We start from the raw sequence: 26217 nt of genomic DNA, 5'->3' as shown, positions 1-26217 counted from the left end.
CCAAAATCCCAAAAATCGAGGTGAGAAAGGAAGGAAACTAACCATCCGGCCACGCGAGCACACACTCTATTGTTTTGCTAGATTCCACACACTGTGCTTGCTGGGGTGGCCTGCCGGTCCCCGAGGCCGACAAACACCTCAAACAGGCATTGCGGTGACCTTGTCCCTTTTAGAGCAAGGTGGTGCAGAGGGCCATTCTTTGTAAGGACAAGTTCTCTGGGACAGATTTGCATTGGCAGAAGAATCAAAACACCACCTGCCTCAACCAAATTCCAGAACATGGCCCTTCCATGCCTGAGTTTTATTACTGAACTGTACTCAGGACAGTCGTGAATCACTGCCAAATCCCAGTTTAGAAGACCACGGGCCACCGTCTGACCAGGCAGGGAAAGGAAAAAGATCACTCTAACAATAGTCGCTGGCAACATCTGGCCAGGATCAAACGCAGGCCCATTAGGGAAGAGACCAGTGGAAAGTGGAATACAGCAGTAGAATGCAACAAGCTCTCTTATGTAAGAGAGAAGCCCAAGTATCTGGGACAACCACGACTATACTGTGTGGACGGTTTGGGAGGAGAAACGCTGATTTGTGAAGGAATGTGTTCACTCATTCACACGCCGTAATGTTCCCTCAGACACCTTGTTGCTTGAACCTGCATGACTACGAAGTCCTACAAGGTTCACAACCCTGGTTCTACTGCCTTTTCGCACGTAGAGCTGACTCTTCCAAGTCTCCCCTCAGCTACTTAGGTGGCCAAAGGTTTTACTCTGCAAGCAGCGGTTTCCTTTTGATGCCAAGGCATCCTTTCTTTCATTCCGGGCGGCGATCGGAGCCTCGCCTCCCACGCCAGCCCACGGCCCTGCACGTGCCCACCTGCCCCACCTGCCCCACCTGCTCGGACGGCCTCCTCTCGGGCACACACCTGGAGCGCTAGGCCTGCCCCCAGCAGAGCCACCGACGGCCTGCTGAGAGACGGCAGCCACGCAGACACCCGGCCCCAGCAGCTGAAACACACTCTCGTCCCCTCTGTCACTGAGTGTTCCAAGTTCAAGGCTGGTGAGCAACGTCAGATCTGGGCGTCCGCGAAGTCCTCCAGTCGGTTCTAAGGCCAAGGGAACCGGGGGGGCTGTCTCATCACACGGGATCCCACAGCAGTAGGGTGGCGATAACGTTTGTCCCTGGCTAAGGCAGGGTTTCCCACAAAACATCTACCGTGGGTTCTCCCCGTGCTCTGAGCCATCACCACCTTCTTCCCTCATCTTGAGGACATCTTAGGGCCACTCTCAAGCTCAGTACTAAGGAGTGGCCCTTTCCTTAAGGCCACGGTAACTCTGCAATAGCAAGCGTTTCATGCCAGTGACCTCACCGTTAATACATGATAAGGGTCAGTGAGATTTCAATAAGGCAGCCGTCTGCTATAGGGAGCATGGTTTATGGGCTCCACTGTGGATTCCCCCTTAAACTCTCCTCTAGCTGCATTTTGGTGAGCAACGCTGTGTACTATATGCAAGCTTTGTTTCACCCCATTAACGGAGGACAATTGTATTAGCCATATGAGTCTGAGTTCCCATGTTACTTAATTGCTACACTGCTGTGTTAACGAAGTTAAGAGGGGGTTTGGCAAGAGCGTAGATCACCTTCATGTTCAGATATTTGTGGTTTTATTTTTTCTTTTGCCAGCTTGCCTCTCTGTTTCAATTGCCTACCATCTGCCTTTGAACAATCTAAGTGCGAGCAGATAGATTTTATTTGGAGGATGAAATGCTTTGAGCTCATCCCAGAAAAGCATTTTCATATAGTGGTGTTCAGGGCATTCGCTGTTTAATAGGATCTCGAAGGCAATTCGGTTTGGGGTGGGAGTTGGTTCCTTCCCATAGTCAAAGTGCACTGTGAAATAAAAACCTTGTGATCATATTTTTCAGCAAAAGGAAACAGGGTGGTCAAGAGGTGAGCACAAACCTCTTACCTTAAAATGAGCCCTGAAACACCCACCCAATGGGAGTGCGGATGGCAGGACAGGGGAGTGGATACTGTGTTATATATGGTCTATTTCCTGCTCTACTGTCTGTAATTCGCTCTAAATTAAAAAAAAAAAAAAATTCCAAACATGAAGCATTCAAGAGCTTCTGAGTTTGTGGTTTTCTTTATATGACCAGAAAATACCCAAATGAAAATACTCAAATGAAAAGGAGATATGTTCACTTAGCTCACCTGGTTGATAAAAAATAAAAACAAAAGCAAAAACAAAAACATTCCCCACTAATTAGAGTGATTTGACTTGAATCTGTTATTTTGAAAATAAAGCCAGAAATAAAACCAACGACTGAATTAAAAATCAGTAAGCTGGCTTGTAGTCAGCAAACCAAGGTTCTAGTTTGAGCCTAAATTCCTAAAAACTATAGTTTCTAAATGTCTGTCTACATTCTATTATTACAAGTGCTTAGCAGTCAAAACTAATTGAATAGACATCAGGACACTGCTTGTTCCCATCCTTTCATTGTGACAGCCAGCCCAAAGCACCATAACAGCACACCTAGGTTTAATGAAAGAGTCAAAGAAACAAGGCTTCCACCTCGAGCCCTCTTAAATATCTCTCAGACTACAGCAGCAGCCTGAAGAAAGAATCCTCATTTTTCTACCCCCATCACTAAACCCCACTGGCTCCTAAGTCTTAACTGGTGAGTCCTCATGGTTTTAGAATTGCTATGGAGTTCTGAAAAAAATCACCAGCTCTGTTCTCCTTTTCAGGACCACTGAGATATAAGCTGGGGGTGAGAGGGAAGGGGCGGTGCTTGTCCTGGGAAGCAGAAATCTGCAATAACCTTTATGGTTTGGGTTATTCCCATCACTTCTGAGAAGCAAGGCAGATAAGGAAAAGCAAGAAAAACCCACAATCCCTGCTCTCTCACCTACCCTCTCCAAAAGGTATACATGATTTTAATAAAATGCACGTGACTCTTTTATTATACACAATTAAAACCCTGAAAAGAACATTTGGGTTTTTTTGTTTAAAGATGTTATTTTTAAGTAATTCTCTACACCCAACATGGGGCTTGAACTTACAACCCTGAGATAAAGAGTCGCAGGCTCTACCGACTGAGCCAGCTGGGCACCCCATGAAGAGAACATTTTAAAAACCTGACAAGGCAAGTTTCAAAGTGCAACACTTATGGAAGCGTCAAGCTTTAAGTGGAATAAAAATCTCACTTACCCACCTAGCCATATAAAAGCCATTAAAGGCCACTTCTCATTTACAAAGAGGGAATTAGCATACATGTCTGACCTGGTCTTAAAACTGATCCTATAAGCTACCTCCCTAAATCTTCTCCCCATTATTTTTAGAAGAGTGAGAACTTCTCCGCTTTCATTCCTAAAATGATGTTGCTCTTTGATGGAGTATGACTCAAACAGAATTCCCTCAATTCCTTCTATCTATTCCCAGAACAGGGTATGTTGCAAACAGGATGAAACTATCCTTATAGCAAGAAATCTTACGAAGGGGTAGTGATAAAGCGTCAGAGGATATGGCTACCTCAGTAAAAGTCTGAATAGGAAAGCCTATTTAAAGAAACGCAGTTTCGCTACTTAAATACAGCATGGCACACATTATAAACTCTGCTATAAAACCAGAAAATTATAATTCCCAATAGGCTAAAACTGCAAAGTAATATATCACAAGCACTAAAACTCTTAACATACAAGAATTAATTATTAGTTGTTGAAATTAAAGCAATAATTATCATAATTTCTAAGTCCACTATTTGAAAAAGTTTTACATTTAAACTAAGTTTCTCACCCAAACTGAGACCTACATAAATTACAAAGAGAGTAACTGTTAGGCTTTTCCTCCATTAGAACCTCATGAACTATTTCTCTCCATAAAGCTGGAGTTATTGTTATACCAAGAGCTACCCCAAACCTACTTTTCTTCTCCGATTTCCAAAGGGCATGCTTGATGTAAGTGCCAAAGACTCACTATCATGTCCATTTAGCAAATTTCGGTAATGAAAACTGGTGTAATCTCTAATTAACAGGAATATCAGTGTTCCCCAAAGAACAAGAAAAACTTACAGGAAAAAAAAGGGCAAACAATATACTACAAAATGAGCAAACCAAGGTGAACCATTAAGTACTAAAATAGTAATCTGAGGAAGGAACGTGATTGGGGTTGAATTGTGAAACAGCAGAAGGGAGGGCACACGATGGTGTGAAGGAGAGAGGGAGTGGCCACTGGATCCTCAGAGCCCACGGTCCTGGGGGTACAGTGAACCTGCTTTGGGGGAGGTCATCTCAGCACCTCCTGGTTTAAAGGTTCACAAGCCAGACATTATGTGTGGGAGGGCTATGCTTTCTATTTGGGGAATATGAATGAAGAACACATGATGAAATGAGGGTGGAACAGATGAATTTCATTGTAATACAGAAAAAGAAGATTCACATCTGAAGAGGACAAGGGAAGTGCTCCCCAAGATAACTTTACAGAGGTGAAGGGAAAACAGAGACCCAAGAAGATGAGGAGGGAGCCAGGGAGAGGTGGGGAAGTGAATGGTAGAGCTGAGTAGGCTAATAATAGAGACAGAAGGAAGTAGTGCACCACAGGAGATAGAGACGCAGAGGAAGAAGAGCGGGCGGGTGAGCCTGGGAATCAGTGGTAATTATCCTACTGCGCAAGAGGCAGCACAGACAGGGCCTTAAAAAAGAAAGAAAAGTCCATCCCCCCACCGCTCCACACCTCCTCTTAGCACCCCCCTCCAACAACACACACACACACACACACACACACACACACACACTTCTTTTGGTTCATACTTCAAAGCTACCCCACAAGGGAGGCCTGAGATCATCAACGATGGGCCCAATGTTCAAGAATTCTATTAGTTGTGAACAGTACTGCAATGTTCTGGGAACGCATATGGGTTTGCCGTGGTTTCAGAACTGAAGTAACGCCCAGGGAAGCGAGTTTACAGAAAACTCTTTAAAGATGTGTGTGCATGAGTACATGGGTGTGTATGTACTTAGACCCAACTTCCCATCTCCCACAATGAGGCAGAGAATCCTGAAGATCTGAAGACGTGGCCCCTGAGTTCAGTCCAGGAAGCCAGGGGAAGGCCAAGGGCAGGAGCAGGTGGGGCAGCTGCCTCCCATCTTTGAGTGAGGGACCTGCCAAAGGAATTAGACTGCTGGCCCGCAAGGCCCAACAGCCTGCCTTGAAGATAGTGAGGGGGTGTGCGCTTGTGTGTGTTTGTTTTAAGAGGTAGCACACCTGGCTAGGCAATTGTGCAATTTGATACCACTGGGGGAGAATTTCTTCCTGACCTCAGCTGTGATCAGATTCTGCCCCGAAGCAAAAGGCTTAAGTGTCCTTGCGACTTTTATCCAGAAAAAAGACAAACATACTAACCAATCCTTCTCAATCCCAGCGGGGTGAGACCCACAGTGTGGTTGGTGCCTCTGGTCACTGGGTGTCACCTTCACCACACGGGGAAGACTGGCTGGAAGTCAGGCCGTTCCTCAACAGCCCTGGTCTCACGTGATTTTATTTTCTGTAAAAGTAATTTGTTAGGGCAACCCGGGTGGCTCAGCGATTTAGTGCCGCCTTCAGCCCAGGGCGTGATCCTGGAGATCCAGGGATCGAGTCCCACGTTGGGCTCCCTGCCTGGCGCCTGCTTTCCCTCTGCCTGTCTCTCTCTCTCTCTCTGTCTCTCATGAATAAATAAAATCTTTAAAATAAAAAAAAAAAAAGGTAATTTGTTAAAATAGAACAGCATACCCTTTTGTCAGGCTTGCCACATAAATGAAAAACAGTGAGAAATCCCCTTATCAGATCACATATCACCATGTAGGGTTTGGAAAATATGGTAACTTCTGGGGGGGGGTGCCCCTCCCACACAATTGTACACGCACTCGTTATTTCACTCCTGTTTCTATTTCAACAGCTCATTAAGAGAAGCGTCCTGAGATTTTCTCCCAGGCAGGTCAATTTCTAAAGAACTTCGAGTGAAAGCAAAGACTGATGGCCCTAATACAGCTGTGGAGGTGCAAAAGTTTTATCTTCAGCAGGTTGCCAGAACAAGGATAGTAATTCCTCACAGAGCCAAATGGGGGACAGGACCAAGATCAGACTAGGACACGTTAGTTATCGGAACCCTCAGGGGCTCATCACGCCAAGCCCCAGGTTCCCCTGCGCCCTGAGCAGTAAGCCTGCCACTGGGTCTGCCACTGAGGCTGGAAGGAAAGGGGAGGAAGTAGACAGGAAGGAAATGGCCTCTACATCAACAGCCTTGGTCACGGAGATGGCGAGCAAGGACAGCAGTGGTGGAAGGCCGATAGCACCCCTCTGTCCTGGACAGCATGAGGTTTACAAGCCGGGTGTTCCTGGGGGTACCCTCAGTGCCTACCCCCCACTTGGCAGCTTCATAAATGTGTTTGCATGGAGACCTGTGCCTTGCTGTTCCCCAATGTGGCTGTAATAACTTGGAACTTGCACACAACCCCTCTTGGATTCCATCTGGGAGAGGCAAGGAAAATCTTGGGCTGCCAGCAGGGACAGAAAGGCCTAGAAAAAAAAGCAGCAATGAGATACGTCCCCTGCAGCTGAGATGAGATCAAGACCAAGAGTGTTGGCCGGCAGCTGCCGTGTGGATCTGGAGAAGACCGCCTCCGGCAGGTAGCCAAAAAAACCTGGCATGTGACAGTTTAGGGAGCCATAAAAGAACCCTTGCTTGGGGTGTGGCTGGGTTCAGAAAGTTGAAACTTTTCACATATCCCAATGCCCCAAATCCCAGCTGTTGGTAATGGCAACAAGAATAAAGAGAAAATAAGCTATTTGGGCTTGTGAGGAAGGTCGAGGTGTGTCTGCAAATACCTGACTTCTCCCGGTTGGTCCATTTCACACACACGCCAGATTGTTCATAATCCTAACACAACCTCCCAAGAGCCTCTGAGTTGTCCACTGTAAACAGAAATGGTGAAGCTGTCATACCGTCCATAAGACACGGCTTTGAGTTGTTTTTCTAGTCCTGTGGAACATGCACTTGTTCTCTCTGGTTTAGGCCCCCCAGGCAACATGTTGGGAGTAAAATAAGAGCTCCAAGGAGATCGGCTGCTCAGATAAGTGGAGAAGAGAACATGGGATCAGGAGGAGAAGGATGAAAAGAACTGACCCAAGTACAGGGTCAGATTCCTCCCTTTCCTTGGCAAGGCAATCACAGACTTCGCAGAAGACTCAGGAAGCCGGGCTGCTCTTTCAGGCCAGAGGAGGAATGAGGTGTGGGGAAACAGGCAGCCCCATGCAGTGGTGGATCAGTCATTGGTTCCCAGAGAACCACAGCCAATGACGACAAGACTACACACACATGGCTGCAGCACACAGTCAGTGGCTCTCTCTCTCTCTCCCGGGCCCAGGAGCATCCTGAACCAAGCAAAAAGAGGGCATATCGGTGAATGAGTTTACTTGTTTGAGGGTGTCCATGCTTTTCCCTCCACATCTGACTTACAGGTTCTCCAGCCTTTTCTCCAGCTATCTGTGCTCCTCTCTGGAAGGTGGGCAATCAAGAGGGAAAGAGAAAGTAGGTCCTGCATGTGTGTCTCTCCAGTGTGTTAAGTCTCTTGGGAGTGGCAGTGCGGTTAGCAACAAAAGTGCAACAGAAGTGAGGTCTCTGTCTTTCTTCCTTCCTCTTCCCTCCAGGAGTATTTGCTCAGGATTTCAACTTAGCAAGATGTCCATCTTACATTTACATATGTATCACAGAGACTAGCACCCACTAAGCCCATAACAGAAGCTTAATAAGTAACTTGCCAACTTAAAAAATTCTATTCAGCTAACAAACACTGGACTTTCTCTGCACCAAGCCCTGTGTGTGACACTTGGAGATATAAGAAAACGAATCCATTGGACTCCTGTTCCCCATGGGCTTTCACAGAGGATGACAAGCAAACTTTAACAGGGTCATGGCAAAAAACAGTCATGTTCAATGACCTGTAGGATGCAGTGTCTGTCAGCAAGTGGGAAGGCTTCAGAAATGGGCTTCAGACGATATGTTGGCTACCAGGAGGAAAAAGAAGGCAGTGAAGACTCGAGCCATTAAGTTCATTATGTGTTCTGGGAGAAGTGTTTTTGGGAGAACAGGTCTCAGTTGGAAGAGAGTACAGAGAGGGAGGATGAAGAATGATTCTAGAAAGGCAGACTCCCCAGGGTCTTCCATGATGAAGGACTTGGGTTCCATCCTGAGCTACGTGTTCAAAAAGGGAACTGATATGATTTTTACTTGCAAACAATCATTCTGGGTTGGACTGGGAAGAGCAGGGAATGGAGGCAGGAAGGTGAGATGGCAGAAAGTGAGAAATCTGGGGCCAGAGGGAAGACAGTGCCAGTGAATGCAGAGAAGAAAAGAACACAATGAGAAAGATGAGGTATGCAGCAGGATACCAGCGTGCCTTGCAGGCCTCAGAAGACAAAATATCTACCCTCCAGAAGCTTGGGATCCAGCAGCCTTAAGAAACAACAGTGGATGAATCTGTTAGTGTGCCCTGGACCAGAGAAGAAGGGTCATCACTCACACCCCTTAGTCCTGGATGGCATTTGTGGCAGCACTGGCTTTAAGGTGGCCTTTGAAGAATGACAGAGAGGTTATTTGGCAGAACTATTCATTTACTATTCCTCTTTTGGCTGTTCTCCCCTATGATCCATATCCCAAACAGTTATTTAGCCCTGTCTTTATGGTACACGATCTCGGATGGATCCTTTTAACAGAAACCTCCACCAAGAAAAGCTACCATCTTCTCTCACGTGAATCCTGCTCATCAACAGCTCCTGGCAGTCTCTGACCTATGTGGGACACAGATAAATAAATAAAAACAATACTAATAAGGCTTTGCCAGGCTAGCAAACTGATCCAGTCAGAGGATTATAAGAGACACCTGTTTTTTAACACAGCAGCTGTGAACACAGTAGAAGCATGGCATCCTAGTAACAAGAAAGAGTTCTCATTAAAATCCAATAGTGGCAGAAACTGGCACGGACCAATGTTCAGCTCTGACACCTGAATGTAAAAAGAAGTTCAAATAAGATTAGACAGCTAATAGGAATCGTGCCTTGCTAAACTTGGAAACCGGAATGCCAGTTTCCTTATGGGGAGGTGATGTACCCATCCATCCAAGTACTCTAAATCTTTAAAGCAGCTATTATACACATAAGATATTTTCAAAAACATACTGTAGCTTTTTGAAGTTTGGCTGTCCAAATACATCTTCATTTAAGCCAGCTTAAAAAACAAACCAGAACACAGCCCACTGTGGAAGGTGGATGCTGATGTAGGAGGAAATAACATGTAAAATTATATGTTCGATTCATTCACCACAGAAGATACACTCATACACACACACACACACACACACACAAACACACACACACTACCAACATATAAACACCACAGGCAAACTATCTCATAGCTCTAATACGTACACATTACCTTTTCAGACCAGACCAGGGAGTTGCTCCTAGAAACAGCTTGTTAACAGCCCCTCACATTGCTGTTTAACAATCCGTTTATAGCCCATCAGAAAGCCAACCCTCCAAGGAGATATATTTTACATCTATATGTAAGGTCTTCTTGCCACAAGGCTGGGTTTTGTGTAATCTTTCACTCTATAAGCTAGAAAGCAGATTATACCATCATTTCCGTGACTTATGATCCTTGAGCATGCACAAACGTGCATGTACACAGGGTCGCAAGAACAAACCCTTGGAATAAAAGCAGACTGACGCCCAAGGAAGCACAAGCCATGCCATATAGTCCTGACTAGAACTAAAAATAGCATCCTAAGGCATGGTGTCAGCTACCCTCTCTCACTCTTCTCCCCAGCACGTATTCATTCTAACCTCCAGTGAGCATTCCTAAGCAGACCAGGCCCCCCACCCCATAACTTTACCTAGGAACCTCTCCCTGGTCCAAAGAAGCTTCTTTCTAGGCTTTGGAGTACAGATCCATCTTTCAACATACTTCAACTACAATGCCATACGTGCACATATATGAAAACAAAGAGAGAACATAAAATCGTAAATTTTCCTCTAAAGTCTAACATTTGTGCCCTGGGGACACTCGAACCAGCTGAAAGACTGCCTTTCTGGCAACTGGTATACCAGAAACTCAGAAGTGCCAAGCATGGCCAACTGCCCAAAAGGCAGCCAGCTGGATTAACACTTGCTTCACTCTACTTGGGGAAGTATGTGGCCAGAATTTCCCCCAAAGCAGCATAATCTTTGTCAACATGGGCCCCACTTGGAGTCCCAAAAGGACTAAGAGAAGAGAACCTTACTACAAGACCCCAAGGAGAATCCCAGACACTAATTTGGGGGCCAGATCTGTGAAGCAAATTCTTTCCAATAATCCACTTGACACTTAACCTGGCAGTCCACAAATATGAACACCAAGGTAGAAAAACTGGATCTGCCCTAGGCTATGCAAGCCTAAAAATGTACCCAAATAAGAAAGTGGATGTGTTGTGAACTTCCTTTCACCTGTAACCTAGATATAACTGAATCAAGAGGCAACAGGACTATCTTCTCATTCACCCACACCTCCTCCATGGTAAGCCTTAAAATACCACAACTGAAATGGAAATGTACACAGAACCATCTTTCCCTTAAATCAGACTGCTCAACACAAGAGCTAACCACAAAAGCACACATAGGCATTCCCCCTCGTTTAGAAAAGCTCCATTTGGTCATTTTACCAAAATTTTCAAGACAGACAAATTCTCAGAAGAGCTAGCTAAAGTTAACAGTGACTTAGGCTCTTGGGCCCACCTCTGCCCTCTCTGCAGGAATGACAAGACCTTTCAAGGGATCTGCATGGCTCTCTGCCTTGTTCCCTTTGTGCATTTTTAAGGTTCTTTTCTTTTCCCTCTGATGTCTTGTCCCACCTATCTCACCGTGTATCCAAAAGGCGATCAGTAAATATCCTGCCACTGATACCAGGCCGTCCCTGTTCGTTTTCTAAGGTAGGTAGCACAGAGAAACCAAACTGCCAGGAAGAGTGGAAATAAATAAGATGGATATTCTAAAAAGGGCCCTACTTGAGATGTAAACAAATGCCGAGGTCCCTTTGCCCATCTCCCTGCCCATCCGGGTGAAGGTTAAAGATACCCTTATAGCATGCTGAAAAGGTTACAGGATCACCACTCCAACCTTCCTGTGTCCTCCAACATCCCCCCTGGATTCCACTGTGTTCAAAGGCTGCCTCTGGAGGGTGCCTGGATGGCTCAGTCAGTTAAGCAACTGGATTCTTGATTTTGGCTCAGGTCATGATCTCAGGGTCCTGGAATCAAGCCCCACATCAGGTTCCTTGCTCAGCAGGGAGACCTACCTGTCCCTCTCCCTGCACCCCTCCCCTTGCTCTCCCACCACCCTAAAATAGATAAGTAAATCTTTTTTTAAAAGATTATATTTGTTTATTCATGAGAGACACAGAGAGAGACAGGAAGAGGCACAGGCAGAGCGAGAAGCAGGTTCCATGTAGGGAGCCCGACACAGGACTCAATCCCAGAACCCCAGGATCACAACCTCAGCCAAAGGCAGACACTCAACCACTGAGCCACCCAGGTGCCCCTAAGTAAATCTTTTTTTTTTTTTTTTTTTTTTTTTAAAAAAAAGCTCCCCCTAACCTACAGGTGACTTCTGCTGGCAAATAAGTGGACCCTCACCACCCAACTCACAGCCAGATGCACAGAGCCTCGAAGACACAAAAAAAGGCACAATAACGCAAAATTCAGAAAGCGAGCCTCTGTTTCTCTGGCTTTCTGAGGGTAAAAGACTCTTACCTTTCCAACTCGTACGGTTCCTCCTTCCACCTCATCCTAAAGTATTCAAGTCAGCAGACTAACAGAAGGACTACATGGCACAAAGTCAAATAAGGAGCTGGCAGCTTTCCAGGGGATCTGGGATGTAGCTGGCCACATGGGGTCACTCAGGCCTCCCAGTCAGGGAGAAGTGGCCACTCCAGGACCAAAGGTCTACATGACTCCTATTTCAGACAGCTCTCCCACCCCGGTTAGCCTCACTTCGAATACAGACCACATCAAAAGCCACAAAGTGAGAGCAACTCCTGACCTGTTGTCCCCACCCATCGCTGGCCTCAACCATCAAGACCCGTGAGTGAGGAGAGCCATGGGTCTCAGCAGTGCAAAGCACCAGTCAAGTGACCTCATGACAATGGATTTCTAAAATCTCCCAGATCTCGGGTCAAAAGGAGGATATGGTGAACACAAAATGCAGTCCAATCCTTCAGATCTTGCATCTCCCCAAACGAGGTGTGCCAACTCTGTGGCAAGAAGTTGGGTACAAGGACACAAACAGACCCAAAGAAAAGAGAACTCACTTCCCCCTCCCCTTGGTGGCCCCACCTGTGTCACAAATCTACACGTGAAAGGATGGACCTGGACCATTTGGTGAGTCAGAAGACTCTTGTATGTGGTCTCCTCTGGCAGGACTCAGATTCCACAGTCAAGGACAGTGTGGGAAAGACAGTCTAGAAGCAACAATGAATAATGAAGGAACTAAGGTCTCCTTCCCTTGGCTGAGCTCCTCAGAGCGGTCCACAAAAGGGCTTAGCAAACTCCTGCTCCCCTTTCTATCAAGTCTTTATTACAGTTCCTCTTGCCCACCCCAGTGTGGAAGTATTGATCTGAGTATTAATTAGTAGGCTTCGGACGATACAATCTCTAAATTGTCTCCTGACCTGGATTCTTCATCAGGGAGCCCAGCGCTGCTCTGGCCACACCCGCAGCCAGGCGGGCAGATCTGAACCCTCCCCTTTCTCTCCCGTCTCCCAGCACTGCCACCAGCGTGCCGCACCCAGACCCACACTTTCACTAGGGAACAAGGGGAAGTGTCAGGAAAACGGGTAACTTCAGAAACAAACAGGCTGTTCTTTGGGACTTGATTTTTTTTTTTTTTTAATGACCAGGCTGATTTCTATCTGCAGCTCATTTCTTCCAGGAAATAGTCTAGAGTCAGCATCTCATCTTTGGTTACTGTGTCCTCACATAAAGGGGATGTGAGGGGAGCAGGGGTGACTGCTGTTACACCCATAGGTCTTCAGAAAGATCCAGCTACATGACCCATCATAAGCCACTGGGCAGGGGACCAGGCAGCTGAGAAGAAAAATCACAAACTTTCACTTGTGTTTTCCAAGGAGGAGGGCAGAAGAATGGTTTCTCCCCAGACCTATGCTCTTTCTCCAAAAGTCCAAAAGCACCCACACCTGCTACTGGTGTGTGTGTGGGGGGGGGGGGGGGGAGTCAGCAGAAGAGGCAGCCAAAGCTCTCTCTCCACTCAGCCTCAGAAAGGGTCATCTTCCAGCCTCGATGTCATCTTCTCATCTAACATGGACACAGAGAGGAAAACTCAGGAATGCATTTCGAGTCCACAGCTAAGAGAACAGAGCTACTGAAAATGGATACTTCAGTCCCTTAACATCTAAAAACAAAGGTTCCCTCAGGCCCCAAAGTCACACATTTGGCTTTCTCCAACTCTTCTGTATAAACTTCCAACCGAGAGCCATCGACTCCCTCTCTTGAAACTGGAAATCCACCCTCCACCCCCACCCCACAGCAAACAGTGTCTGCTCTGTGGTCAGACAGACGTGGAACTGCCTGTTCAACAAAAGCAGACTTAAGAAATGAAGCCCTCGCTCAAGTCGCGCCCCGGCCGCAAATAATAAGAAACTGTGTGAACAAGCGGATCCCTGAATAGGTTCGAATACTTGAGTGCTGAGTAATAATGCTAGCTAGAGTCACTGTACAGTACTTCCAGGCTTAGGGGTTTTTTCCTTTTATCTTTGAAACTTATTCAGAAGTGTCCCAGCTATTCCCTCAAAACTTCACTGTGAGATGCAAAAGGCCTTGGTTATTGCCATGTAACTGCAGCTGGCTCTTCTCTCCTATTGTTGAGATTTGCATAAAATTAGTTAAACAGAGAGCTTTGCTCAATACGACTAAGTGACCCGGCCTCTCCGAAGAAACTCAGTGGGATAGCAGCAAGCCTGCTTGCTGGGAATCGGCCAACTTGGGAGGCCTAGACTTGGGTTCAGGAGGTGCCACCGACCAGCCACGTGAGCTGGAGCAAACCATCAACATCTCGGGGCACCATACCAACCATATACTGTAGGCATGGACCTAGAACATCTCTAGATCGCTCTAGATCTAGATATTATGTAGGATACATAGCGGGGGGTGGGAACTAACATTTTTTTTAAAAGATTTTATTTATTTATTCATGAGAGACACAGAGAGAGAGAGAGAGGCAGAGACACAGGCAGAGGGAGAAGCAGGCTCCATGCAGGAAGCCTGATGTGGGACTCGATCCTGGGTCTCCAGGATCAGGCCCTGGGCTGAAGGCAGCGCTAAACCGCTGAGCCACCAGGGCTGCCCAACATTTTTTTTTTTTTAACAGAGTAAGTCACTGGATTATGAAATTTACCTATCCTGAAAGAGGTATTTTTATTACCACTTCAGATGGGTTAACAGGTTGAAGGTTAAGATTAATAATAACTTTAAGTTCAAGAACCAGATTCACACTCAGGCCTGTCTACGTTCTGTCTAGGTTCTTCCCCTAGAAGGGCTCCACAGCATGGCAATGACTGGTCCCCTCTTCCCTGCAACTTACAATCCTCTTGAGGGAAATCGCCTTCACAGATAAGAACCAAAGAACACCAGACAGAATAAAATGCGAATCAAAATCTCAAGGAGAGGTGACTGGAACTACATCGTGGCAGCACTTCCATTACTGAACACATTCACCCATGGTGCTCATGCCGACAGGGCTATGCGTCCTTTTCAGGTCATTCAGGAAATGAGATCTTTTCCGTATGTCTGACTCCCACACACAAAGGGAAAATACCCCCAAGGAGTACACAGGTCTGGTGAGTGTACAGATTTATTGGATAGCTCCTTCCTGTCTTCACTGGGGAGTAACAGATTTTTCATAAGTCATTCATCCAGATAACTGAAACGTAGCCTTTTAAAACTTCACATTATTTTTATGCCAAACATTTTTGTTGGATAGCTTTCCAAAATGCATTACATTTTCTCACTTCCTAAATCTCGTAACTTAAAGCTTGTCTTTAACTTTGGAAGTCATAATTATGATCATTAATACAATCAGTCATCGTGTGGTGCCATACAAATGGGTTTAACTCTATGAGAGTCCTCGCAACGAAGCCACACTTTCTGAATTCTTGTCTGCTCTGCTGCAGTGTTAGAGGGACATGGCCCTAGGACACAACACCTGATTCTGACTCTGGCTCAGCCACAACGTAATCTCAGGCATGCTATTTAAATGCCAAAGGACTTAGTTTCCTCATCTGCTTCATAAGAAATTTGGGTTGTGCGCTCGGATTCCCTCATATTACCTCTACATATCTCTCCTCTTCCTTGCCCACATCAGCTCCGAAGAAAGGCTTCATTAAAGCTGTTCAAATGCCAAATGTTATAACTCAGATGGCCAAAATTCTCTCTTCACTCAAGTAAGGTAGAACGAGGCCAGTGTGGTCTAGCTACCAGGAAAGAGGGGGAAAAGATTATACCTTTGGTTCTGTGGGACAAGCAGAGAATACCTGAAAAGATCTCAGATTCCTAGAAATCACAGAGTATTGAGGATGTACATGAGGGATGGTTTAAGAAAAACTTTGTGTTTGTGGATTGTGTAAGTCTTAAGAGGGGGAAAAAAAAGCCGTGGAAGGACACAGCACAGCCTGTCACCCATAAAATGAAGGAGTAATCAGGTGCCAATGAAAGAAGAAAAAGGCCGAGAGGGAAAAGAAAGCTTTCTGAGAACACAGAGGGCCCCAAATAAAACCCATCAAAAGACAAAATATCACTAGAGAGCACCAGAGACTAGAAGAAAGATGGAAGATCTGGACATTTGTTTGAAGGTAGGTTACACGGTATGGCCACCTGGCTCTCCCCACTGTGAGAGGAATAACCAGGAACAACCCACCTTCAGGGGGACTCAGAATAGGAAGGAAACATCTCTGCTGCCCTATTCCTGCCTCTCACCCTAGCTCATGGAAGGCTCCACCATTGTCCATCACAATCAGTTGCCTGATGTTCCTCACAAAGACGGCCATCCCTGAGAACAGTGTCATGGAGAATGCCTTGGAACAGTAGGCCCTAGCCTTGGCATGTGAGATCTTAGGTCAGTATATCGCTTAAACACTCCAGGCTTCAGGATCCTCATGTATAAAATGGGGAGAAAAACTACATCCCTGAGAATGCTGTGAAGAGTAAGTGAGATCATGTAGATCAAAGACTTATTAGCACACGAACCAGCATGCAGTTATACTCCACACATGATGGTGGTGATGGAAGAGGAGGAAGAAGAGGAGGAAGCAGAGGAAGGGGAGAAAATGTAAGAGCAATGACCACTAAAACAGCTGACAATCCCCTTTAATTACCCAGAATCGGGAAAGCTCCAAAATGCAAGCATTGCAGTTTTCCCATAAGCATGGTCCACAGGACCCAGAAGCAGCTCGCTCATCGAGGAGTCCACACGTAACAAACTCGGGCGAATGCCTTCCTTCATCAACCCCTTCCACTGTTCCCCCACACACACCCGGGTCTGAAAATTCCAGATCATTTAGACAAAGACCAGGCCAAACTGTTCATTTTCCCTATCTAAGAAGAAAGGCTTATCGAGCAAATTAATAGAGCAAATAATAAATTTGTGGTAATATTTCCACGCTGAAGTACGAGTTTCGAGCAGACAGTAGCACTCATTTCTAACCAACAGATGATGTGGGACACAAGTCATCTCTGCCTATTCACTGGGGCTCATCCTGAGACGCCCCAGCAAGCAACACCTCATCAGTCTGGTTCCTGTATGCTCAGAAACAAATCAAAATGTGTTTGTTGTTTAACAGGCTGTAATTCTAATTTCTCACTCATGCAGTCTAGTCCTTCTCTCCCCAAATACTAGGTTTGGCAGGGAACAGTCTTTAAGCGGGGCCCCTCCTGGCGTGGGAACCCTGAGTACACTCACACTCATTCTATTCAACAAATACACACAGGGGTTGGTTTCTTACACACGTGTAACAACAAATACAGCGGTGCCCGACTCTGCCTGAAAACAAACTCCAGTGCTTTTTCTAAAGTCGCATTCACAGAGAAAAATATACTGTTTGTACACCCCACACCCTAGGGGGCTTCATTCAACACTGAGCCACTCAGCTTGGGAGAACCACACTAAAGAGCAACTTTTAAATATGGGCCATAAAACGAAACTGCTCTTCCAGTTACTCCCAATAACCCCATGCCTCCTTGCCCCTTTACCTTCCTCGGTGTGCGTAAACACAGCTCAACTGAGATTTACAGAATTCCTTTTAGTTCCACCTTTCTCTGGTACCCACACTTGGGCTACTTTTTCCCCCTCGAGTGACCCACGGGAAGGAAGGAAGCTAGTTTTCTAGGAGCAAGCTGCCGTGTTTTTACCTGATGCTGTTTGAAACAGGAAGCACACGACACACAAATTAAGGTATATGTTTGGCCACCCCTGGATAAAAAGAGCTCAGGGCCCACTCAAGCTTTCCTGGGAAAAGGGCCCCGATTACAGGCCCAGTACCCTCGGCCCACAGCCCGAGTACCAGACTTCTCACACACTGTCTTTAAAAAATAAACGTTCTAGACATCTGTTGCACAAGAATGTGAATATACTTATCACTGCTGAACTGCGTGCTTGACCATGGTTAAGACATTTTTTACCAAAAAAAAAAAAAAAAAAAATACTGTTGCTGCAAACAGTGGTACAAATACAAATCCATCAAGCCCTTCTTCCCTGATCCCCTACTCCTACTACTTCCTCTTCTCAGATCTAACAATATACCCTCTGGGCCCAGTGCTCCCCCACACACACATCTTCCTTGGCACATACCTCTGTGCCCTCATACCAGCTGGCTTGGGATTAAAATGGACCAAGCTAGGGAAGTGCCAGAGAGAGTGCAGCCTATTGTATCGAATTTCCTTGGCCTTTTATAGGGATGCACAGCGAACCCAGCAAATGCAGTGCAGGGGCCTGAGAATGAGGCCTGTGTTGCTCTAACCCTGGCTCAGCCACCAATTAGCTGGAGCAAGCCATTTAGTTCTCCGGACCTCCTCTCTATAAAAATAGGAGGCTGGCTCAGGTGATCTCTAAGGTCTTCCAGCTCTGAAAGCCTAAAAGTTCGCTGGTTCAAACGTCCAAGAAACCAGGGAAAACAGAGAAGTCTGCGAATCACTAAAGTGATTCTTCAAGCCCTTTTATCATCTTTTACTCAATTCCTTTGTCTGTTTGGATACACAGTGGTTTTTAATTTTATCAAAATAATTAAAATAGTATTGTTGTACTGTAATTCCACTGATAATCATTTTTGGACAGATACCCAGAGAATGTTCTAGGCCTCCCTGAGACAGCAGTGAAGGATGAAAATACTTCACACAAGCTAATGGATGAAACTGTTAAGTCACCCTCTGGTACACAGGGACAACCAGAGGAAAGGAGGCTGACCTCCTCCATGCCTCACTTCAAATCAACAAACACATTACCAAAGAACATTTCTGTGCCAGGTGCCAACCCAGGTACTAGGACACAAAGATAACCATCGCCAAACCCAAGTTGCTAAGGGTCCATTAGGGGAAACCCAGAGTGTCCCAGTTAGTAGCAAAATAAAAAAGATTTCGGGCAGCCCAGGTGGCTCAATGGTTTAGCCTTTGGCCCAGGGCATGATCCTGGGGACCCGGGATCGAGTCCTGCATCGGGCTCCCTGCATGGAGCCTGCTTCTCCCTCTGCCTGTGTCTCTGCCTCTCTCTCTCTCTCTGTGTCTCTCTCATGAATAATTTTTTTTTTTTTTTGAGCCATGCATACTGGAGAGTAGGGCACGGGGAGGGCAGGGGAAAGAGGAAGGGGAAGTCAGGGCACTAGTTTTGGCAACCTGGATGGCCCTCACAACTAAAGCACCTTGCCAAGACTCGAAGGACTATGTCTGGTGGGCCAGGAGCACTTTCCACAGCAAGTCAGCTGAACTTAAAACTGAACAGGTGACTTGAAGGAGAAGGCTGATGATGGAAAGGACAGCCTTTTCCTTTCTCCCATAACCGGCACAGTTGGCCACTCAAGCCTCTGGAAAAAACTGTTTGATTTTTTTATATAGTTAGTTGACCCTGTCCTTACATTGAAACAACCCCACTCACTGGTCAGCAAAGGAAGCATTTAAACTCTTGGATGAGAGTGTCACGACACGCATAAGGCAGCCCAGTGCAGAGAAACGGTGGGGCTCGGTGACAGTTTGGGTGACCTTGGGCTTGTCGACCTGTCTTCTACAGTACAACATGTGTCTGACATCCACTTCCCTAGGTGATGGAAAGCTGTCTATAAAACGCAAAAGAAATACAAAACATGCTTATCAGGCATTCGATGTCAACCACTACCGTGTGAGCGATATACACAAAGGTATCACTGATTGATTTAAAAACTTTCACCTTGGAAATTCCACCTAAATTGTATACTACTCTCTTCTAGTAGAACAGACAATGCTCAGGAGTAAATAGAGTACTTCCCTCTGTGGTTGCCTCTGGTCGGGCTCCTCTGTGTTCCACCACACCAGCTGCTAAGGAATTTACTGCCTGCTGACCAGCTGCTTGCAAGGAATGGGAGCAAGTGAGGAAGGTTTCAGGAGGGGAGCAGAGGAGTGAAGGGAAATCTCTCCACAGAGAGGGAGCCTTCCGTGTCACATGTCTTCAATACATCGGATTCATCAGCTCATCCTTGAAAGCTTCTAACATTCCTCCTCTGCTCCGCAGAAAAGTTATTGTTTACTGGACTCTAAAAGCAATCCTCGTACTTGCTTGTGGGTTACCAGCAAACATCTTTTATTATGCAGTCACTGTACCACATCCCAAGGACTGAATGAACACATCACCAGAACATTTTCAGATGACCCAGAATAATCCCAAGTCCTTGATCTGCAGCACTTATTATTGGAACACTGTGAATTAAGCACACTTCTCGGAAAAAATACACTTCACAATACATGCACCGAAACATATGCACAGTCTCAGCAAACAGTCATATAATGGTTCCAAGAAGAACCATCCAAATAAAAGTGATACTCTCATTCCTAGGGAAGAGGATTCAATCAATCAATTTTAATTACATGGAGATACACAATCATGAAAAGAGGCACCTAAAAACTACTGAAAGGATAAGCAATAAGGAAAAAAAAAATGATTATGCAAACTATGGCTGCAATTTTTATGTCACATTTAAGACGGCGTTCTGCCCAGGTTTGGGATTGGTTCTGTATGTCTGAGTAAGGAAAGGGGGCTGTTGTACTCTTCCCACTAGAGTGGGATAAAACGAGCTACTCAGTAGCACTTCTGCCTACAGCACACAAACATAAATAAGCCCATCAGAACAGTGGGGATATGCAGTCTCTTTAAGAGAGGTATCAACAAAAGTCACAGAAGGATTGCTTTTTGTTGTTTTCACCCTAAAATTACTGCCCCATAGCTGGTCCAGGTTTTCCTGATGTCAGATTTATTGCCATTGAGCTAAATACAATTTACTGATTTAATACCCTATTATTTAGTTACCTCTGTTTGTGTTATGAAGTGTCAAATTAGATTATCTATACCGTGCTCACTGTAGAATCTAATTAATACAGCAAAAGAAACTAGTTTTGAAGTATCAAAGTACCTTAAATTATTTACAGTGACTCCGCCTCCACCAAAGACACTCTGCTACCCCCAGGTATATGCAAACACAGAAGCCCTAAAGTGCCACTGGGCATTTTTGTGAGGCAAAAAATAAAACTAAAAATAAAAAAACACAAAGAAACCCAACCCACTTTTTTAGTTCACATTAGCCCTACATTAAAATCCATGAAAATCTCACCTGATGAGAAACACTAAGATCTGAGTATAATCATGAAAACCTAGTAAGCAAATATAATAAAATACTGTTTCCTTTAAAAAGATCCTATTGGAACAGCAGTGTTGAAACAGGAAAGGTTTGTCTAATTCCCCACAGATGAGGAAAACAGGTTATTTGTTCATTGTTTCTGCAGCGTCCACTCAATGAGCACATATTAAGTGGGCCAAGCAGAAAACAAACTTCAGTGGCTTCAACCTTTCACAGAAGCAGAAGGTTTTTCCACCTGGGGACTGATGGAATAGTAAAATAAATAACAGCGCACAATAAATGCAAGCGACGGGAAAAATAATTGGGGGAAATGGACAAATCATCCTGCCTCCTCCCGGTGGCAAACTTTGCAACTTTTTAGAAGCAACAAACCACAGCACCACCAGCTCTATAGATACAGATATATATACATGTACACACACGACTACTTGGAAGCCAAATACTGTGTTTGCAAACATCCACCATCCTGCATTTACAATTCCTGCAAAACACGGGCAGAAAGCGGGGCGATTTCTACTTAGATATCCTCTCTGCACTGTCAAACGGGGAAGGTCACTTTGGTCACTTAGATCCTTCTCTCTCTCTCTCCCTGCATCACAGGAGTTTTCGACTTTGGGATTACTCCACTTTTACACGCATCGGAGTAAAATAACCATTCGGCAACTTTATTTACCTCGGTTTAAAAAAAAAAAGAAAGCGAGAAACTCATTGTGCAAATGCCCAGGAAAAGCTGACACCAGGGCTGTCTCTCCAACAGCGCTTGCAATTACCATCAGAGGAGGGAGAAAAAAAAAAAAAAAATCCAGTCTGATCTGACCCAAGCAGTCATTTCAAGGGATAATAAAAAAAATTTTAAATTTAAAAAAAAAAAAAAAAGGATTGCATCCCCAACTGGGGCTGAAGAACTTTTTGTTTCCCCCCCCTAAGGAGACCACCCCTCGGGAACAAAAGTTACATTTCAGTCATATGTTGGCAGCAGGAGTAGGAGCAGGTTTTGTTGTTGTTGTTGTTGTTATTTATTTATTTATTTTACAAAAGCGCACTAATTACGGGGGTGTTTTACAGTTCTGGAGACCACTCGGGTTCCTCCTGGCCAATTGCGACGGGCATTTAATTGTCAAAAAGAAAAGGGGGGGTGGGGCGGGGCGGGGGGCTCGGAGCCGAGGGGGGCTCGGCGGGGGGAGCCGCAAGGTTACACGAAAGGGTACGGCCGCCGCCGCCGCCGCCGCCGCCGCCGCCGCCGCCGCGGGGCTGCATCTCCTCCCCGGCGCCCCCAAATCATCCACTGCGACCGGGGCCACTGCGACGGCCCCCTCCGGGGCGAGGAGCCCCGCACCACTGCCCCGGCCGGCGCAGCTCGCAGCTCGCAGCTCGAGGTCTCCGAGCCCGGGGAGGGAGGCGGGGGGGGGGGGGGGGGGGATCTTTACCTTAATGCTACACTGAGCAGGAGTCTCAGACATGTCTCACAGCGAGAGAGATCAGGAAGTTCTCAGTTTTTTTCCACTTTCCTTTCCTCTCCCCAACCCAGAAGCGCTCCACGGCCGGCCGGACGCGGTCATTTAAGAAGTTTCTTGCAGCATCGCTCCCGGCAGCCGGCCCGGGGGTCCGCGAGCGCGCGGGGCGGGGCGGGGCGGCCCGGCCGGCGGAGTCGGGCGCGCGGGGCGGCGGGGGCGTGGGAGCCGGGCCCGGAGCGCGGCGGCGGGGTCTGCAGGTCGCGGCGCGGCGCGGCGACCCGGGGCGCAGCCCGGCCGGCCTCGCGCTCTCTCCTCCCACCCGCGGCCGGCGCCCCCGCCCCCCGCCTCCCGCCGCTCTCCGCGCCCGCTCTCCGCGCCCGCTCGCTCGCTCGCTCGCTCGAATGTTTTCCTTCCTGGAAGAGAGAAACTGAAAGGCAGAACTGAGAAGGCTCTTCGCTCATTGATCTTGAGAGTTTCAGTGCAGAAACTGACGTGAATTCCCAGCACTGAGCTCTGCCTCTTAAAGGAGCCACCAGGAAATAAAAGCTCGGGTTACAGCCCGGCATCGGGGAAATAAAAGCCGGGCGGGGGGAGGGGGGCGGCGGCGGCGGAGGGAGCCGGGACCGGGCCGCGCCGCACAGCCCCCCGCAGCGCGGCCCACGCGCGCCCGCCGCCGGCCCCGGGGAGACGCGGCCCTGGGGCCCCAGAGACCGCGACACAGGTTGTTGGGGTTTTTTTTTCTTTTCTTTCTTTCTTTTTTTTTTTTTTTTTGGAACGCCTCCCACCTTCCCCAGCTCCTTCTCGGAGACACCCTGAAATGCAGCAGGGCGCCTTCCCCGCACCCCGCAGCCCGCACCCCGCGCCGGAGCGCCGGGAGGCCGGGAGGCCGGGAGGCCGGGAGGCCCGGGGACTAATCCTAGAGGAAGGGGCATTCCGGGAAGGACGCGGAACCCGGAGGAGGAAATAAAACAATAGCCTTTGTTCTGCTTCTCGGCCGCGGCCTCTTTAAGAGAATCCACCAGGAAATGGGAGCTCGGGTTACAGGCTGCTCACGGGGAAACGTGGGAGCGCGAGCGCCGGAGCGCGACGCCGCCGGAGACAAAGCGGGGGGCCGGCGGGCTGGGGGGATTCCCCGCGCGGGTGGGCGCCCCGGAGCCGGCGGGCGTCGGTGCGCGCGCGCGCCCGCGGGGGGGGCGGCGGCCGGGGGGGCGGGGGCGGGGGGATGCGGCCGCCGCGGGCGCTTCCCCAGCCGAGCGCGCCGCCGGGGAGGGGAGGGAGGGGAGGCTGCCGGGCAGTTATCAAAGGCCGTTGGGCTCCTTTTCCTGACCCCCTTCCTGCCCTGGCGAAATCCGCTGCGCATTTAAAGAAATAGCAGCCGCCACCAACCGACCTAGGTGACGCGACTGCAAAGTTGACAGGACGAGCTCCCGCGCAGCACGCCCCGCCCCGGCACCGCTTCTCCGCGCCGGTCCCGGGCCGCCTGGTGACCCGGGGCTCCTGCCGCCGCGGGCGGACTCGTCGGCCGCGGGAACAAGCGCGGGGCGGGGGGGGGGGGGGGGTAGGAGCCGGCGCCGAGGGTGGGTGCCGGCCGGGGCGCGTGCCGCGGGGCGCTCTGTTCTCGGTATCGTGGTCCGTGGCCTCTTCGAATGCTCTCAAGCGTCGGCTGCAAAACGCAGAGCGGGATTTATGCTTTACAGTCTGGCCCCTGCTGATGACACACACACAAGGGTCTTAGTGTCAGGATGTGTGTTACACTACAAATATATGATAATGATACGATACGTGTAAATATGTATCCCGTTTGCGTCTGTCTACATATAAAACGGATTTCCCAGATGCCCACCCTACAAGGTGTACCCCACTCGCTTATCTCCAATGCTCTACATCATAATATGCCTTCAGACCTCCGCGCGCTCATCAGAAGGACGTTGGGAACCAGAACTGATTAAAGGGATTGGGGTGAAAAAGAGTTCTGTTGATGGAAAGGTGGGAATTATGGGTTTTTCCGAGCCTTCAGGGATCTTACCAGTTTGGGTCACATTTTACTCCTATGGTCCGCAGGAGGTCTCCTGTCCACACCAGCTCCTCTGCCTTGGGCCACCTGCTATCCATCTCTATCCCACATCCCCCACCCCCAAAATGATCTAGCTGCCTTTGATCCCTTTACTTTAAGTTGCAGGCATTGATTCTGATGTCCTATTCCTCGGTTAAATCCTATAAACCTCTATATCATTTACCTACCGATAAGATCCTCGACAACTGTCAGCTTCTAAAAGGTGGGGAATAGTACCCATCTCATAAGATTCTTGTATTCAATGAGCAAATATGTACAAAGAGCTTAATTACCTGAGTACTTGCTATGTATAATCTGTGCTCGATGGTAGCTACAATTATTTAACCTCAGGACTGAATTAACTCTCGACTTACATTTCTTTTTATTTTTTAAGGTTTTATTTATTTATTTGATAGAGAGAGAGAAAGAGCAGGAGCAGTGGTGAGGGCCAGAAAAAGAAGCAGATTCCCTGTTGAGCAGGGAGCCAAAAGTGGGGCTGGATCCTGGGTTCCAGGAAGTGGGTTCATGACCTGAGCCAAAGGCAGACACTTTGAGCCACCCAGTTGCCCCTCAACTTCCATTTCTATCTCCTCTTTACCTTCTCCAACTGACTCATGGAAGTAGCAATTTGAATTAGAAAGTATGTGATTCCAAAGCAAAGCAACAGTTGTGGAAAACTGTGCATTTAGATCGGAGGTTGGCAATCTCTTTCTTTTTTTTTTTAATTTTTATTTATTTATGATAGTCACACACAGAGAGAGAGAGAGAGAGGCAGAGAGACATAAGCAGAGGGAGAAGCAGGCTCCATGCACCAGGAGCCCGACGTGGGATTCGATCCCGGGTCTCCAGGATCACGTCCTGGGCCAAAGGCAGGCGCTAAACCGCTGGGCCACCCAGGATTCCCTGGCAATCTCTTTCTGTAAAGGGCCAAATACAAAATATTTTAGAGTTTGTGTGCAAAGAGGCAAAAATGAGGATATTATGCAGATGCTTACATAACAAGAGAGAAAATATCCATATTATTAGTGTAATAATAATAATTGTAATCAGGTCTAATAATGAGAGGAATGGGATTCCTTTTGGGGGAGGATAACATTTTTACATATTTGAGCACCAGTTCGGAGTAAGGGTTCTCTATCATCAAAACTAATTGTTTGTCTGTTAATGCTGATCTGTAATGAAATTGTACATATTTCGTTTTTGAAAATATCTTCTCACCCAGATGCATACTGACAACCCATGAGCATATGGTTTTACTTAAGCATATTCATTGCTTAGAAGGCATTTATACAATGCTGTTTGAACTCTATTAAGTCCTCTTGATATTTCCCCATAGCATGCCATTACACTGTAGGTTAATCACTTTCAATGGAAAATCAGGTGGAAGTGCCTCAGTTAGTTGGACAGTTAAGTGGATTTTAAATATGGAAATTTCCCTTTTGGTTGCATCATAATCCAAAAACCACTACTGGAATAGTAGTTTGAGTTGAGAAAAATGTAACTGCTGGAAATCTATGTTGGAATGGAGATCTTGCTTCTTGTTTGAACTTTTGATGACATGGGAAGTTTATAAAGCAGCTCGATATTATTTGGGATTGCAACAATGTTAGTCACGTCAAAATTATTTAACTGTAGCATACACTTCACACAGCTCTCTCTGTCTTGTCTTGTCCTTAGATTGAATTCATGAGAAACATCAAGTCTGTAGCAAAAGCTAATATCCAAAGACATTCAGTGTTCAATAATTGTGGTTGGGGGA

The 26217-nt window shown here is 47.1% G+C and overlaps 1 protein-coding gene across 3 annotated transcripts in view; it reads right to left on the bottom strand.

Annotated features, from left to right (window-relative positions):
• Positions 1 to 22584, bottom strand: part of ETV6 (ETS variant transcription factor 6) — a 236345-nt gene extending 213761 nt beyond the window's left edge. For 2 of the 3 annotated variants that reach the window (XM_038576800.1, XM_038576801.1), the window contains exon 1: positions 22379 to 22584. In XM_038576800.1, coding sequence (XP_038432728.1) covers positions 22379 to 22411 — 33 coding nt within the window. In that variant the 5' untranslated portion in view covers positions 22412 to 22584. The remainder of the gene's footprint in view (positions 1 to 22378) is intronic. The other variant, XM_038576803.1, reaches the window with a different exon arrangement.
• Between the last annotated feature and the right edge of the window lie 3633 nt (positions 22585 to 26217).

This window comes from Canis lupus, chromosome 27 (assembly GCF_011100685.1).
Source record: "Canis lupus familiaris isolate Mischka breed German Shepherd chromosome 27, alternate assembly UU_Cfam_GSD_1.0, whole genome shotgun sequence".
NCBI classification, from domain to species: Eukaryota; Metazoa; Chordata; class Mammalia; order Carnivora; family Canidae; genus Canis; species Canis lupus.
The sequence above is the reverse complement of the archived record's forward strand: the minus strand, read 5'-3'. Positions and strand labels throughout refer to the sequence as shown.